General features: G+C 32.8%; 1 protein-coding gene across 1 annotated transcript; it reads left to right on the top strand.

Moving 5' to 3' along the window:
• The first annotated feature begins 1,868 nt into the window (after window positions 1-1,868).
• LOC126816467 (uncharacterized) lies at window positions 1,869-11,635 on the top strand. The gene is made up of 6 exons (XM_050543074.1): window positions 1,869-3,500; window positions 4,876-5,073; window positions 7,363-7,578; window positions 8,202-8,255; window positions 9,551-9,775; window positions 11,119-11,635. Exons 1-6 carry the CDS (start codon window positions 3,191-3,193, stop codon window positions 11,340-11,342), a joined length of 1,227 nt encoding a protein of 408 aa, XP_050399031.1. The 5' UTR covers window positions 1,869-3,190; the 3' UTR covers window positions 11,343-11,635.
• Window positions 11,636-14,116: the final 2,481 nt, after the last annotated feature.

Genomic DNA, 14,116 nt, shown 5'->3' with positions numbered 1-14,116 from the left:
ATGGTGGAAAATAGAAAACAAGGGAGGTGATTGTGTTATTATTTCCGGTGTAAATGAGTTTTAAGTGTGAGAATGAGTTGACAACCGATTGAGGAAAAGACATAGAAATAATTATGTTTTGACTTTCTTAGAAAATATGAAATTGTAACTTTAAACTCCATTTCATGTCATTTTATGTCACACGCTCGCCAATACTTTGTTGCTTCACTAAATATTTGTTATTGTTTTCTTGCCGGAAAACAATAGAGAATACGGTTCGTGGCGGTCAATCAATTAATATTTCTTTTTCCAAAAGTATGTGTTATTGTGTATAGTTCTATCCAATAATTCTATGACATTACTAGTGAGTGGTGTATTCTTTTACGTAATGCTGTGTTTTATGGTATGAATAGTAAGTGATAATGTTAGGACAACACATTCTGACGTCGATAATATGTTTGCTATGAAATTGATTAGGCGTTATAGAGTTCCAAGCCAGAAGTTCGAAAAGAGGTCTATGGCTTCGCTAATTCATACACAATCTACATAAAACTTGGCACGCGTATTCCTTAGAAAATTTGATATGACCTAACAAGATCAAGATGAATATGGTGAGATCCTGGATTCAGTAATACTTAGAGTGTTCGTTTCGACAACACCTTTAGCTATTTGTTTTATTATTCCGCGCCGGACAAAGTTAGGGAGGGATGTTGAAATGGTCTCCGTCCGTCCGTCCGCCCGTCCGGGTTCCATTTCCGGAGCATATCTCATAAACCGTCCAAGATATCTTTTTGAAACTTATACACACGTCAACCTATTGCAGTAGTTGTACCTTTTGCTATTTAGTAATTTCTGGGATTTATATTTTTTGTGTTTCCAACAAAATTGACATAGTTTTTAGTGTACAATTTTGTTTCCGGAGCATATCTCATAAACCGTTCAAGATATCTATTTGAAACAAATTTGACTTTTTGCGTTTAATCGGTAATATTTATTCGGGTAGAAATACGCCCAATGTACCTTCAACGCCAGGCCTTTCGGATTCTAAAATGTAGGCACTAACACAATTTCTATGAATTTGTCAAATGATAGATTGATAAACAACACTTAATGATTTGTACAATCCAACTAAAAAGCCAAAGGTCCTGCCATATAGCTAATATGTTGTTTTCTATCGCTATACGTTGTTAAAATAATAAAGTTTACAATATTCATCATTATACCACCACTTTTCGAAAACTTCAATTGAAATTTATGGAAACGGAATTTTTTAAAAACATCTACTAAAACAACTGATCCGGCAACGGGTGCGTACTATCAAATTCATCATAAATTATAATCATCTATTTTCAAGCGTTACAATATGGTATTTCGACAAACATTTCCTAGTACATGTAATCATAACTAGAGTAGAATGGAGCTCTAAAGGGGACGTAACATGCGTGCAGCGTGAGTAATTTGTGGTTTTTGGCAGTGAAAGGTATTGAATAATTAATAATTCATGCTTTTGGGCTAATGTGGGTATTCCATATTTTAAGTGTGAAGTTATTCATATAGCCAAGTATATGTAAAATAAAGCCTTTGAATGCCGATTTAAGGTAAGACACTTGGTTAAGTGGAAAAATGAAGTATCTTAACTTTAGGAAAACCTTTGAATACGGACCCTGGTCATTTTTTCTATGCTATGTTTTTAATCGGTAAGCTTGGTTTTAAGTGTGGCGTATGAATTATTTAATGACTTGGTTGTACACCATTTGTGAAAAGGATTTAGTATGTATATTTCAAAGGATAATAAAACATATTTTTGATATTTAATACACACCATCTCACATAATTTAAATTGAAAACAGTTTTCAGTTATTTCCTATTTGTTTTATTTACAGATTAGCAGGGATGTGCAACGGTTCTTCTAATATCGAATATCTCGATTATGAAGGAAATCATCATACATTAACCAATCAAACAAACCGCAGCATGGGCAGCTGTCTATGATATTGGACTGTGATATCAGAATAATAATAATAATATTTATTATTTAACCCCAATTACATCAACATAGATCTCAATAGGCGGTACAACATGATGTGAAAAACAATAGAATACCACAGAGCATCGTGAAAACAAAAATATAAGTATATTGAGAACATTTACGTTAAAAAGTAGATCCACAATTAAAAAAACATAACTCGATATAACGTCTAAGAACGAAACAGGAGTTTAAAATTGCTCAAATGACGCAAATATAATAATTAAAACTAAATATGCTATGCTAAAAGGATGAGTTTTTAGTAGGGGATTTAAAAGATTCAAATGACTGTGCATTACGGATGTTTAAAGGTTGGCATTCCAAGGATATTGGTTAACAAGAAGAGCAACATTGTGTGGACTCCTTAGTGCACCCGACAAACCTCAGCAGATTCCAGTACCCTACGTCTAGACACCTTTGACGAATGTTTTATAATATAAATATTTCAAAGTCTGAAGCTGTTTTTCTTTGAGGTTTATACGAGTTTCTTCAAACACGGACAACTTTGCACTAAAAACTTCGAACGACGCAATTTTGATAACTTAATTTTAAAAGCGGCAACTTATCCTAATAAGTAAACCGGTGCCGCATCGCAATTGTATAGGCGTAGGTACATATCACTTACGGTCATACAGCCGCGTGCTCTTCAGTGATGTTCATCAAGATCAATAAAAAAAACTGTATGGGGGACAAAAGCCTCTGATATTCCCGAATAGACATTATATGCACAGGCCTCTGATATTCCTGAATAGACATTATATGTTTGACAGTCCACATAATTCATTGATGTAGTTTGGTTAGGATCTAAATAAATAATAATAACGAGGTTTTATACAGAGTCTCCCCATGTTGACACATGCTCAAAACGCTTTTAGTAATGGCTCTACTGGTAAAACAAACTGTCGAAACAGGAAAGTCTTTAGTGCGGATTTAAATTGATTAAAAGTCTGTTGATTCTTGATCTGTTGCGGAACTTCGTTCCATCATCTAGGACTAGCTGAACTGAAAGACCTATACCCATATGACTTTAAGTTATATCTTGGAACAAATAGTAACTGTTTATTTTGAGAGTGAAGTGATCTGTAGTCATATAAGAGTTCAGATAAATATTGAGGAGCTGCGTTATTATGACATTTATACACTAATGTTAGTATTTTGTATTTGAACCGATTCAACGTTTACACCATGTTTTCACAATTTCAAGATCTTCTGACAGTTTTTCTCATTCTATACCTGATGAACAAATTTAGTTGTAGTTGTCCCGTTTATTGGATGGGGTATACGCATGTTTTAGATGACGTGCTACCAAACACAGCAAACAAAATGGTGTCGACAAATTCGAAAATTGCGTGCATGCTTGCCTGTACAAATGAACCCCAGTGTGTAGCGGTTGCTTTTCACAAACAAAGAAAAGAATGCCATCTTTATACGAGGAATGCGAAAGAACTGACTACAGATCCGGACCCTGGTATGGCGGTTTTCGTGATGATTACGGGTAAGTTTTAATTCTGTTCTTCTTGATTACTCGCAAGATTTTATACTGTTCTTTGGTATTTTTGATAAGTTGTTATACTATTCATGTAGATTACTCGCAAGTTGTTATACTATCCTTGTTGATTACTCACAAGTTTTTATACTGTTCTTGTTGATTACTCGCAAGTTGTTATACTGTCCTTGTTGATTATTTGACTAGAAATAAAATGTGCAGAGGGTAAATGAAAAATGAATCTAAAATCAGATTTGACATCTGATATTGCTATTTATTGATGGACTACAGTTTTAGTATTACTGTTTTAAATTCTACAATTTCCATCCACTCTTTTTCAACTTTTTTGTTTAGATCTATGGCTATTTATGAGTGGTATGTTCCTTTTTCGAAACTTTCTTCTGTAGATCTAAGGTTGGTTATCGAATTCAAATCTTGTATGTTATATTTTGTAGTTGTACCCCTTTAGAATATAGAATATAAGTTATGTTATAGATTATATTTTGTAGTTATACTCCTTTAGAATATAGAATATAAGTTATGTTATAGATTATATTTTGTAGTCATACCCGTTTAGAATGGAATATAAGTTATGTTATAGATTATAGTTTGTAGTTATACCCCTTTAGAAAGGAATATATGGTATGTTATAGATTATATTTTGTAGTTATACCCCCTTTAGAATAGATTATTAGAATATAAATTATGTTATAGATTATATTTTGTAGTTATACCTCTTTAGAATATAGAATATAAATTATGTTATAGTTTATATTTTGTAGTTATACCCCTTTAGAATATAGAATATAAGTTATTTTATAAATTATATTTTGTAGTTACACCCCTTTAGAATGGAATATAAGTTATGTTATAGATTATATTTTGTAGTTAAATACACATAAGTTTATATTTTGTAGTTATTCCCCTTTCGAAAAGAACTAAAGTTATGTTATAATATAAGAATATAAGCTTCTTATCCTGACTTCATAGTTGGTTGATTTCCATGACAGACTGTTCTCTGTAGATACTATGGTTGTATTGCTAAATGTATTCTGGTCACATAACTGATTCATTGCCATGACAGGCTGATGATTTACTGTTCTCTGTAAATGAACTGTGGAATAAAGGGAAATGAGCTATTTTAACTCACCAGTAACGACATAACTTATAACCATGATTTAATTTGGTTTAATAAAATGTTCATAGGATGTCATAGACACCGACCAATAGCCAACCTATTGAGATTCATCATCATTTCTTATATTTTGTATACCGTGAACAGTCCATTTGCTGATTACTTTATGTTGCCTATATCGTTGTTTTAGGGCTTCGAATTTTGTGTAATGGTTCGGATTATTCGTACTTGGTTTTCTTTTATTTACAGATGGGAGTAATGTGGCTAGTCTAAACTCCCCATCAACAAGCTCTGTTGGTGTAATACAACCACCCAGAGCAGCTTTAGATAACGACAATAATACCTGTTTTCAAACAGACCAATATGATTATCAACCTTGGTTCCTCCTGGATTTGATGGACACATTTCTAATTCGTTTTATAGTGGTTTACAACGAGGCTGAATACCGTAAGTACTGCGTGTTATACTTATCGTACGCATTTATGTGTCACATCCCAAATATATGTGTGTCATACTGGTTTACCGTAAGTATATATCTATCATACTGTTTTATTGTATGTATATATGTAATTACTTTTTAAGGTATCAACTCTACTCTCTACTACGTTACTGCCGCGTGATCTGTACAACTAATATGAAAATAAGGCTTTTCCCCCATCTCGGTTCTAAGGTTATTTTGGAATCCTTACCGTCTATTTTGCACCGTGATTCTTCTTTGATCGCCAAAAGGAATCATTTTTTGTCACATCCGACACAAAGTTATAAAAATACAACACTACATGTATTTTCATGTAGAATTATGCGATACAAAAACAAAAGCAACTTTCATTTGAATTGGTCGCCATTATCAAACTCACGCTCAACCAATATTCCAAATTTAGGAATAAAATTTTACCGTAAACGGTAAGGAATCCAAAATATCCCTAGAACCGGGATGGGGGAAAGCCTTATTTTCATATCAGTTGTATAGAGCAGGCGGCAGTAACGTAGTGGAGAGCAGAGCCGATACTATACCTTACTAAAGTAACTAGTATATATGTGTCCTATATATGTAGGCTTATCGTACGCATTTATCGAAGTGTATATGTGTCATATTAGTGTATCGTAAGTATATAATTATATGTCATTCTGGGTTGCCGCGCCGTATGTATTTGTTATAACGAAGTATGTGACATATTGGTTTATTGTTCATATATATGTGTCCTACAGGTTTATTGTAAGTATATAATATGCGGCATACTGGTTTATCGTGAGCATAAATGTATCATTCTGCTTTATCTTGAGTATATGTGATACAAAGTTCTTCTTAAATGTGTCATACTGGTTTATCGTAAGCGTATATGTGTCATACTGTAAGTAAGTATATATCGCGCCAGTTACACCCACCAATGCAATCTCAAGGCGCTAACTGTACACTGCAGTATATCATTTAAATCAACTTATTGTCGCATTTTGTTTAAACAATTCGATTCGAATGAATTTGAAATTTTAACAACATATAGTATGCCGTCCCATAAGATTCCTGCATTATATGTGACATAATTATAACCGACATTTCGGTGCGTCTGGTTTTATGCAAATAGATTTAACATTTCTGCGTTTATAGCTGTGCAAATCTAAGGCTAATAAAGATGGTTGCAATATAGTATATATTTAAATACATTATAGTCGTCATGTAGCTAGAGTTAGTAGAAATATACTTAATCTTTTAAATAAGAGTGCAGTATGTTCAAATAAATCGAAACTAAAGAGGAATTTTCTCGGGAAACACAATAACCTCACCTACAACCTCTGCGACTCCCGTTTTCTTTGGGATAATTATGTATCAGACAAGGGAAGAAATAAGACGACCCTGAAAACACATGCAAGATGAGACAGGCGAGTATTCCGATTGTCAATAAATTGTGAGTTAATACATTACACCCCTGGTGTAACTAGAATTATTACAAACATACTGAAAGTCTCATTGCTTCATGTTAGCACAAAAAGAAAACCGCTTGCCAAGTTAAATATTGTGACAGATGAATCTCTTATAAGAAAATAATTCAATTCCGTTCCGTATTTGCAAAGGTGTGTTAAATTGAAATTTCATCAATCTATGCAGCTCGTTATGTAATAAGCCTGTCGCCATTTTGTTATAGGCGAACAGAATTGATAGTCCTATTCTAAATAGAGGATCACGGTGGCTAAGTGGGTAAGACGCTGGCTCGCTAGCCTGGAGGTCGGGTGTTCGATCCCTGCATAGGCCGAGAAGGTTCATCCAGATTTTCCGGCGTGGGTTCCCCTTGTCAGACATTTGATTAACCTATCAGCATTGATGTTACTAGTGGATTACCCACAGTTCCGGGCAAAAAAGGTCAAACAATCGATTCGACAGACCATTTGATTGGCTGACCCCTTATTTCAAGCAGAACACTAGTTAAATAACAAGTCTTCCAGATCCAAGTGTAGTAAAGACAAGTAAAACGAAATTTTGAACTATAAAATAGGATCTGTGTTTTAACCAGATTGATTCAAATCGTTACTTCAATGGCGGATTTTTAAACTGCATTATATTTCTAGCAATAAACTAGCATTTCTAGCGTTGATATTTTGATATTGCTTTCCTAATTAAATGTTAAATTGTCAATCTGGGTATTTATGAGCCATGAGAAATTTGAAATTTTAGCACAAAATGCAAATGACGCATCTTCACTTTAATGGTTGACCATTTAACAACATGTCTGTCTTTTCCAGCTGAACGCCTGCATGATGTTAATTATGAAGTCTATGATGCTGATCCAACAATAGGCAACTTTTCAGAAGCTAATTGTTGTGCTTCAGTGGTTGATTATACTACAGGTAAAAACATCATCAGGTGTAATAAGGGCGTCCAAGGTAGATTTGTGAAGATTTCCATAGAAAAGTCCAATTTCTTAACTCTGTGTGAAGTGGAAATTTATGGCACCCTTGGTAAGTATTCCATATTATATATATTTATATGTGGGATCGAAAAGAAAAGAAATGAAATGAAATGGGGTTTAACGTCCTACTGTTCTGCTCCGAACTGGACTAATAAAGACGAGCATACGCCATACATTGTGCCACGAGGGAAAGTTTGCCAGGACAGCGGCACTACGGCCTACTCTTATATCGAATTCCAACTGTTAAGGGATCTTTTACGTGCACGCCAATGTGTGCACTAGACAGCTGTTCTTGCCAGGCCCTCTGTCCGGATCGAAAAAGACTACCATACCGATACGACGGAACTTTACAAGAATTAGAATGTAAGATTGTTTCTCGTATGTATGTTTTGGTATGCCCTACTGGTCTGCTCTGACTGGACTAATGAAAACGGACATACGTCATACAGTGTGCTATAGTCTTTTACCGAATTACAACTACCGTGATAACTGCCGTGGTATTAGAGACAAGCGTATGGGAAGTTGTTTTATGTATTTAAGTAACGACCCACTGATCAGTATCGATGAACTATTGATTAGGCTCTCCGATCTGTTATTGGTTGAATCTTGTATATCATTAGTTCTTCAACAAAGTCCTTTATATTGATTGCCCACTTATAAACTTTGTTTTAGTGAATGGAACGAGTGACACCTGTAATCAAAGATATGAATGTAATAAATTACCAGGTAAGACGACCATATATATACATTTTACTTACTCTTTTAAACGTCATCATTTTAATTGGAATTAAAATACAGATGTGACGTCATCCTTTGATGTCTGCGTGCCATTATTGGCAATAATGTATGGACAACTTGCCAATCGTACATTATTTATACTACATGAAATATTGTACTCGCGTAATTCATTGAAAAGCACGTGCGAGATAGTGTCTGTATTTTAAGTTGTTTAATGGTCTCGAGCTAAAGACATTGCGCAATATATTGAAACATACATAATATACATCACGTGACATTCAAAATGGTCAACGTATGGCCGGCGAGTTTTACCACAGGTAAATGAATTGAGATCGAGATTGTATCTGAAAGTGGAACCTATTAATATAATGGTCTGGATGCTAAAGGTCATTACGTGGTTTTGGTACAATAATTATATTGAATATATTTTCTGAGTGAACATTTTTAGTACATAGGATCTAATTTTCAACACGTTCCTCCTATTCTATAAAACTAGTCACTACAATATTTACACATATTCACAAAGTGAATATATATAAGTTTATCTAGGGGAAAAATGGCAAATAAACACACATTCAAAGGACAACAGTAATAATCAACAAGGCTAAACAGATTCCACATGTTTTACTAACTCCTTTTTGAAGATAAAACATGTGGACGCATGCTACACAGTTTGTGGTAGTGAATGCCAAAATAAAGAAACGGCATATAGAAATGTTCTTGGCATTGTATTTTTCTTACTTTTTTGGAATTGCTAATTTAAGTTGACTTTCCTACCTCAATGTCATGGTATTTGTGGTCAATTTAGACTTTTCCCAGATTATGTTATATAAATATGATGGTAATTTGTCTGTTAGAATTTTGAAAGTGAGCCTTCCCTGATTGTATTGTTTGCCTTGGTAGATTATAAGTCAATTAGAGATCCAAATAAAGGTGTCGAATGGGAATCGCGTTTTGCATCCACAATGTTCCTCTTCTCACATTACCATAATATGGTAGATATAGTCGTTGAAAAATAATATTCTAAGATGGTTTTGGGGGATATAATTTTGGCAGTTTTGTTAATTTGGAGATTCCAATCTATATGTTGATCAACAGTTCGTCCTAAAAGCACAGCTTCAGATACATTTTCTAACAATTCTACATTATTTATAATGATAAGCTGCTAGTGTTTGAAGTCAGCCTCCTTTGACCTGTCCTTTAAAAAAACCCACTAAATCTAGCTGTAGTCTACTTAAATCTCAATACAGTAAACTTAATCATTTCAAATAATTATTTTTCAGGAGGTGATAATATTGCTTTAGGAAAACCAACCGAACAGACCTCATTTCTTCATGCAGTTTATTCGTCTAGTAAGGCCGTTGACGGAAACAGGAATGGCATGATGTCTGTGGCTAGTTGTCAGGCTACTGCTGCCGATGATTATAATCCTTGGTGGCAAGTTGATCTAGCATCGACGTATGACATCACAAGTATAACTATATCTAATAGATATGACGATAAAAGTTGTAAGTCAATGAAAGGATATGGGCTCATACTGAAAACTAGAAAATAAAAATGTATTTATCAACTTAAAGGGGCATTATGCGGGATTAGATCAAGAGCTCGCTGTTCCCGCTATAACAGTTAAAAATAGATAAAGTAAATAGAATATGCTGAAAATGTCAGGCAAATTGCTTCACTCTGAACCGAGATATTAGCGATGGAATTTTAGGCAAGGCCTCGGTCATCATTACTAAAGTCGGCACGTTAAATCAGTCATGACAAAACTTATTAAAGTCCTCAGGCCATCGATGACAGTTTTGAGAGAATGGTCTGGATAAGTTAATTAATGCCTAATTAATAATTTAAATAACATTTCAGTCCCTTTAACTAACCCCCAAATCAACTAACAATCTATCAATATTCGCAGAATTATTTGGGTAAAACACTGAACTAAGATAAAACAATACCACATGCGGATTTGCGATGGGAGGTGGGGTGGGGCAATGTATATTTCAGGTGGGTGTTTAGGGGGTTGAGGTGGGGGGGGGGCTTGAAAATGTTTGTATATTAGTAGTGTCGGCCCACGGTGCTAAGTGGGTAAGACGCTGGTTCGCTAGCCTGGAGGTCGGGTGTTCGATCCCTGCATTGGCCGAGAAAGTTCATCGGGATTTTTTCCGACGTGGTTTCCTCTTGTCGGTGGAGCAGGACGGAGGGCCTGACAAGGGCAGCTGTCTAGTCGTTCGTATGGGACGAAATACCGAGGTCCCTTGCGTATACATTGGCATGCCCGTTAAAGATCACTTGGCAGTTGGAATTCGATATAAGAGTAGGCCGTATGGGACGAAATACATTGGCCGAGAAAGTTCATCCAAATTTTCCGGCGTGGATCCCCCTTGTCAGTGTTGCAGGACGGAGGGCCTGACAAGGACAGCTGTCTAGTCGTTCGGATGGGACGAAAAACCGAGGTCCCGTGTACACACTGGCGTGCACGTAAAAGATCCCTTGACAGTTGGAATTCGATATAAGAGTAGGCCGTACGCCGCTGTCCGGGAAAAATTTCCCGCATAGCACATTGTATGGCGTATGCCCTTTTTCATTAGCACAGTTCAAAGCAGAACAGTATGCCGTTAAACCTATTTCATTTCATTTTAGCAGTGTACTTCTGAAGAATCCCTGTCAGAGTAACATGCATCAGTGTTAGACAGTCCCCTCATACCTACCCTCGGTCCCGTTGATAAATTGGTAGTGTACGTAAAAGAACACTGTCTTGGTAGTTGGAATTCAATGAATGAATGATAGACAGAATCAACGCTTTCAGGGCAATATTAAAGGCCTTAATCTGTAGCTATTTCGACGTTTCTTTCAGATTATGGAACATGGTTATCTAATGTGAGTGTAATTGTTTATAATTCATATCCTACTCTCAGTACTACAACTTCCAAACTCTGTGTATTTATACCTGGAGTTTTCGGAGGTACAGTCAGAACATTCAAATGTGATGAGAAAACAGTGGGCAGGTTCATCAAGATAACCAAACCAACCGAGTATCTAAATATGTGTGAAGTCGAGGTGACTGGTATACAACAGTAACAGAATTCGAGGTGACTGGTATACAACAGTAACAAAAGTCGAGGTGACTGGTATACAACAGTAACAAAAATTGACCAAACTTTTAAAACTCTGGGTTTTATCAGGGTAGCCCCCTTTCCTCCAACAGCTAGGGACCCCTACGCGAAAGCGAATTATTGAAATAAAATTGAACTATATGTTAGTCCGGAAATGACCTAATTTGTGCCGAGTTGACATTATATTATGCCATATATTTATACAATTTGTTTTATTATAGATGTATGTTTTTTATTCTTAGATATAATTTTTTATTCTTAAGGTTTTTTCTTAAATGTATGTTTTTATTCTTAAATGTATGTATTCTTAAATGTATGTATTCTTAAATGTATGTATTCTTAAATGTATGTATTCTTAAATGTATGTATTCTTAAATGTATGTATTCTTAAATGTATGTTTTTATTCTTAAATGTATGTTTTTATTCTTAAATGTATGTTTTTATTCTTAAATAAATGTTTTTATTCTTAAATAAATGTTTTTATTCTTAAATAAATGTTTTTATTCTTAAATAAATGTTTTTATGCTTAAATAAATGTTTTTATTCTTAAATAAATGGGTTGTTTTTATTCTTAAATAAATGTTTTTATTCTTAAATAAATGTTCTTATTCTTAAATGTTTGTTTTTATTCTTAAATGTTTGTTTTTATTCTCAAATGTTTCTTTTTATTCTTAAATGTTTGTTTTTATTCTTAAATGTTTGTTTTTATTCTTAAATAAATGTTTTTATTCTTAAATAAATGTTTTTATTCTTATGTTTTTATTCTTAAATAAATGTTTTTATTCTTAAATAAATGCTTTTATTCTTAAATAAATGCTTTTATTCTTAAATAAATGTTTTTATTCTTAAATAAATGTTTTTATTCTTAAATGTTTATTTTTATTCTTAAATGTTTATTTTTATTCTTAAATGTTTATTTTTATTCTTGAATAAATGTTTTTATTCTTAAATAAATGTTTTTATTCTTAAATAAATGTTTTTATTTTTAAATAAATGTTTTTATTCTTAAATAAATATTTTTATTCTTAAATAAATATTTTTATTCTTAAATAAATGATTTTATTCCTAAATGTTTTTGGATGTTTGGATGTTTTTATTCTTAAATGTATGTTTTTATTCTTAAATGATTATATTCTTAAATGTGTTTTTATTCTTAAATGTGTGTTTTTATTCTTAAATGTATGTGTTTTTATTCTTAATTGTATGTTTTTATTCTTAAATATATGTTTCTATTCTTAAGTTTTTATTCTTAAATGTTTTTGGATGTTTTTATTCTTAAATGTTTTTGGATGTTTTTATTCTTAAATGTATGTTTTTATTCTTAAATGCTTTTATTCTTAAATATATGTTTTTATTCTTAAATGTTTTTATTCTTAAATGTGTGTTTTTATTCTTAAATGTATGTGTTTTTATTCTTAAATAAATGTTTTTCTTCTTAAATATATGTTTTTATTCTAAAGTTTCTATTCTTAAATGTATGTTTTTATTCTTAAATATATGTTTTATTCTTAAATGTTTTTATTCTTAAATTTTTTTATTCTTAAATATATGTTTTTATTCTTAAATATATGTTTTTATTCTTAAATGTATGTTTTTATTCTTAAATGTTTGTTTTTATTCTTCAATGCATGTTTTTTTTATTCTTAAATGTATGTTTTTATTCTTAATTTTTTTATATTCTTAAATGTATGTTTTTATTCTTAAATGTATGTTTTTAATCTTAAATGTATGTTCTTATTTTATAGAGGTTTCAATTCATATATAAATTTTATCTGAACACATTTTCTTTGAAAGCGTGCTCTATATAAATGATTTTATAATAATACAGATATTATTATACAATAATACGTATACAATAATACTGTATCTCAGATTCTAGATTCTGCTGTATATACTAGCAACAATAATAAATCAGCCTTAATTAAACATACATTATGCAAGAGCTATATCTGCCTACTGCAGGTCTTTCTTTAGGCCTGAAATGTTTTCTAAATTATTAATTAGACTTACCCAAGCCATAATCAATTCTCGATTGCATCGGATTTCTCTGATATTAAATAGATTAGAACGGTTCAGCCATATTTTGATTTAATTTAAAAATGGAGGAGCGAGACTTAGCTTCGAACAACAAGTACGGTGGTTGCAATTATTGCACGTACGTCTTGTCAAATCTTCAAAGGCTAAAATCTTCACTCGCAATAGAGTAATTGGAATGAAGTTTTCAAATTATTCATTTTACATTATCTATTTTCGAACTATTATCGCAAGAATGGCTAGCTAGGTGCTAGGTCTTTATCCAAATCTTGCATAATGTATTTTTAAAATATTGTTTTATGTTATTTTAGTCTAACTAAGTAGTAATAAACTATGTTATCGAGATTATGTTTTACTATTCTCGTAGTATTTTATATTTCAGAAACAAATTGTTCTCGGTCTCTGGCATTGAGCCCAGAATATTTTAACACTACATGAGTATATGTTTTAATTAATTATACATTTAGTTAATTGTTAATATCCACGATCATATAGTGGATTAATTGTTTTACGCACAAATAAAATGTATCCTAACACCCGTATTTGATAGTTTGGGATCAACTATTTTAGCTATTTTGCTTTCTGGGGCCACGGTGGCTTAGTGGGTAAGACGCTGGCTCGCCAGCCTGAAGGTCGGGTGTTCGATCCCTGCATTGGCCGAGAAAGTTCATCCAGATTTTGGAGGGTGGAAGCCCATTGTCAGT

Source organism: Patella vulgata, chromosome 3, assembly GCF_932274485.2.
Source record: "Patella vulgata chromosome 3, xgPatVulg1.2, whole genome shotgun sequence".
Lineage (NCBI taxonomy): Eukaryota > Metazoa > Mollusca > Gastropoda > Patellidae > Patella > Patella vulgata.
The sequence above is the reverse complement of the archived record's forward strand: the minus strand, read 5'-3'. Positions and strand labels throughout refer to the sequence as shown.

Bases quoted from the DNA above. Each gene is read 5' to 3' on its own strand.
- LOC126816467 (XM_050543074.1), top strand. From the start codon at position 3,191: ATGTTTTCACAATTTCAAGATCTTCTGACAGTTTTTCTCATTCTATAC. The intron at 7,579-8,201 runs GTAAGTATTCCA...ACTTTGTTTTAG, and splicing joins GGAAATTTATGGCACCCTTG to TGAATGGAACGAGTGACACC. The intron at 8,256-9,550 runs GTAAGACGACCA...ATTATTTTTCAG, and splicing joins TGAATGTAATAAATTACCAG to GAGGTGATAATATTGCTTTA.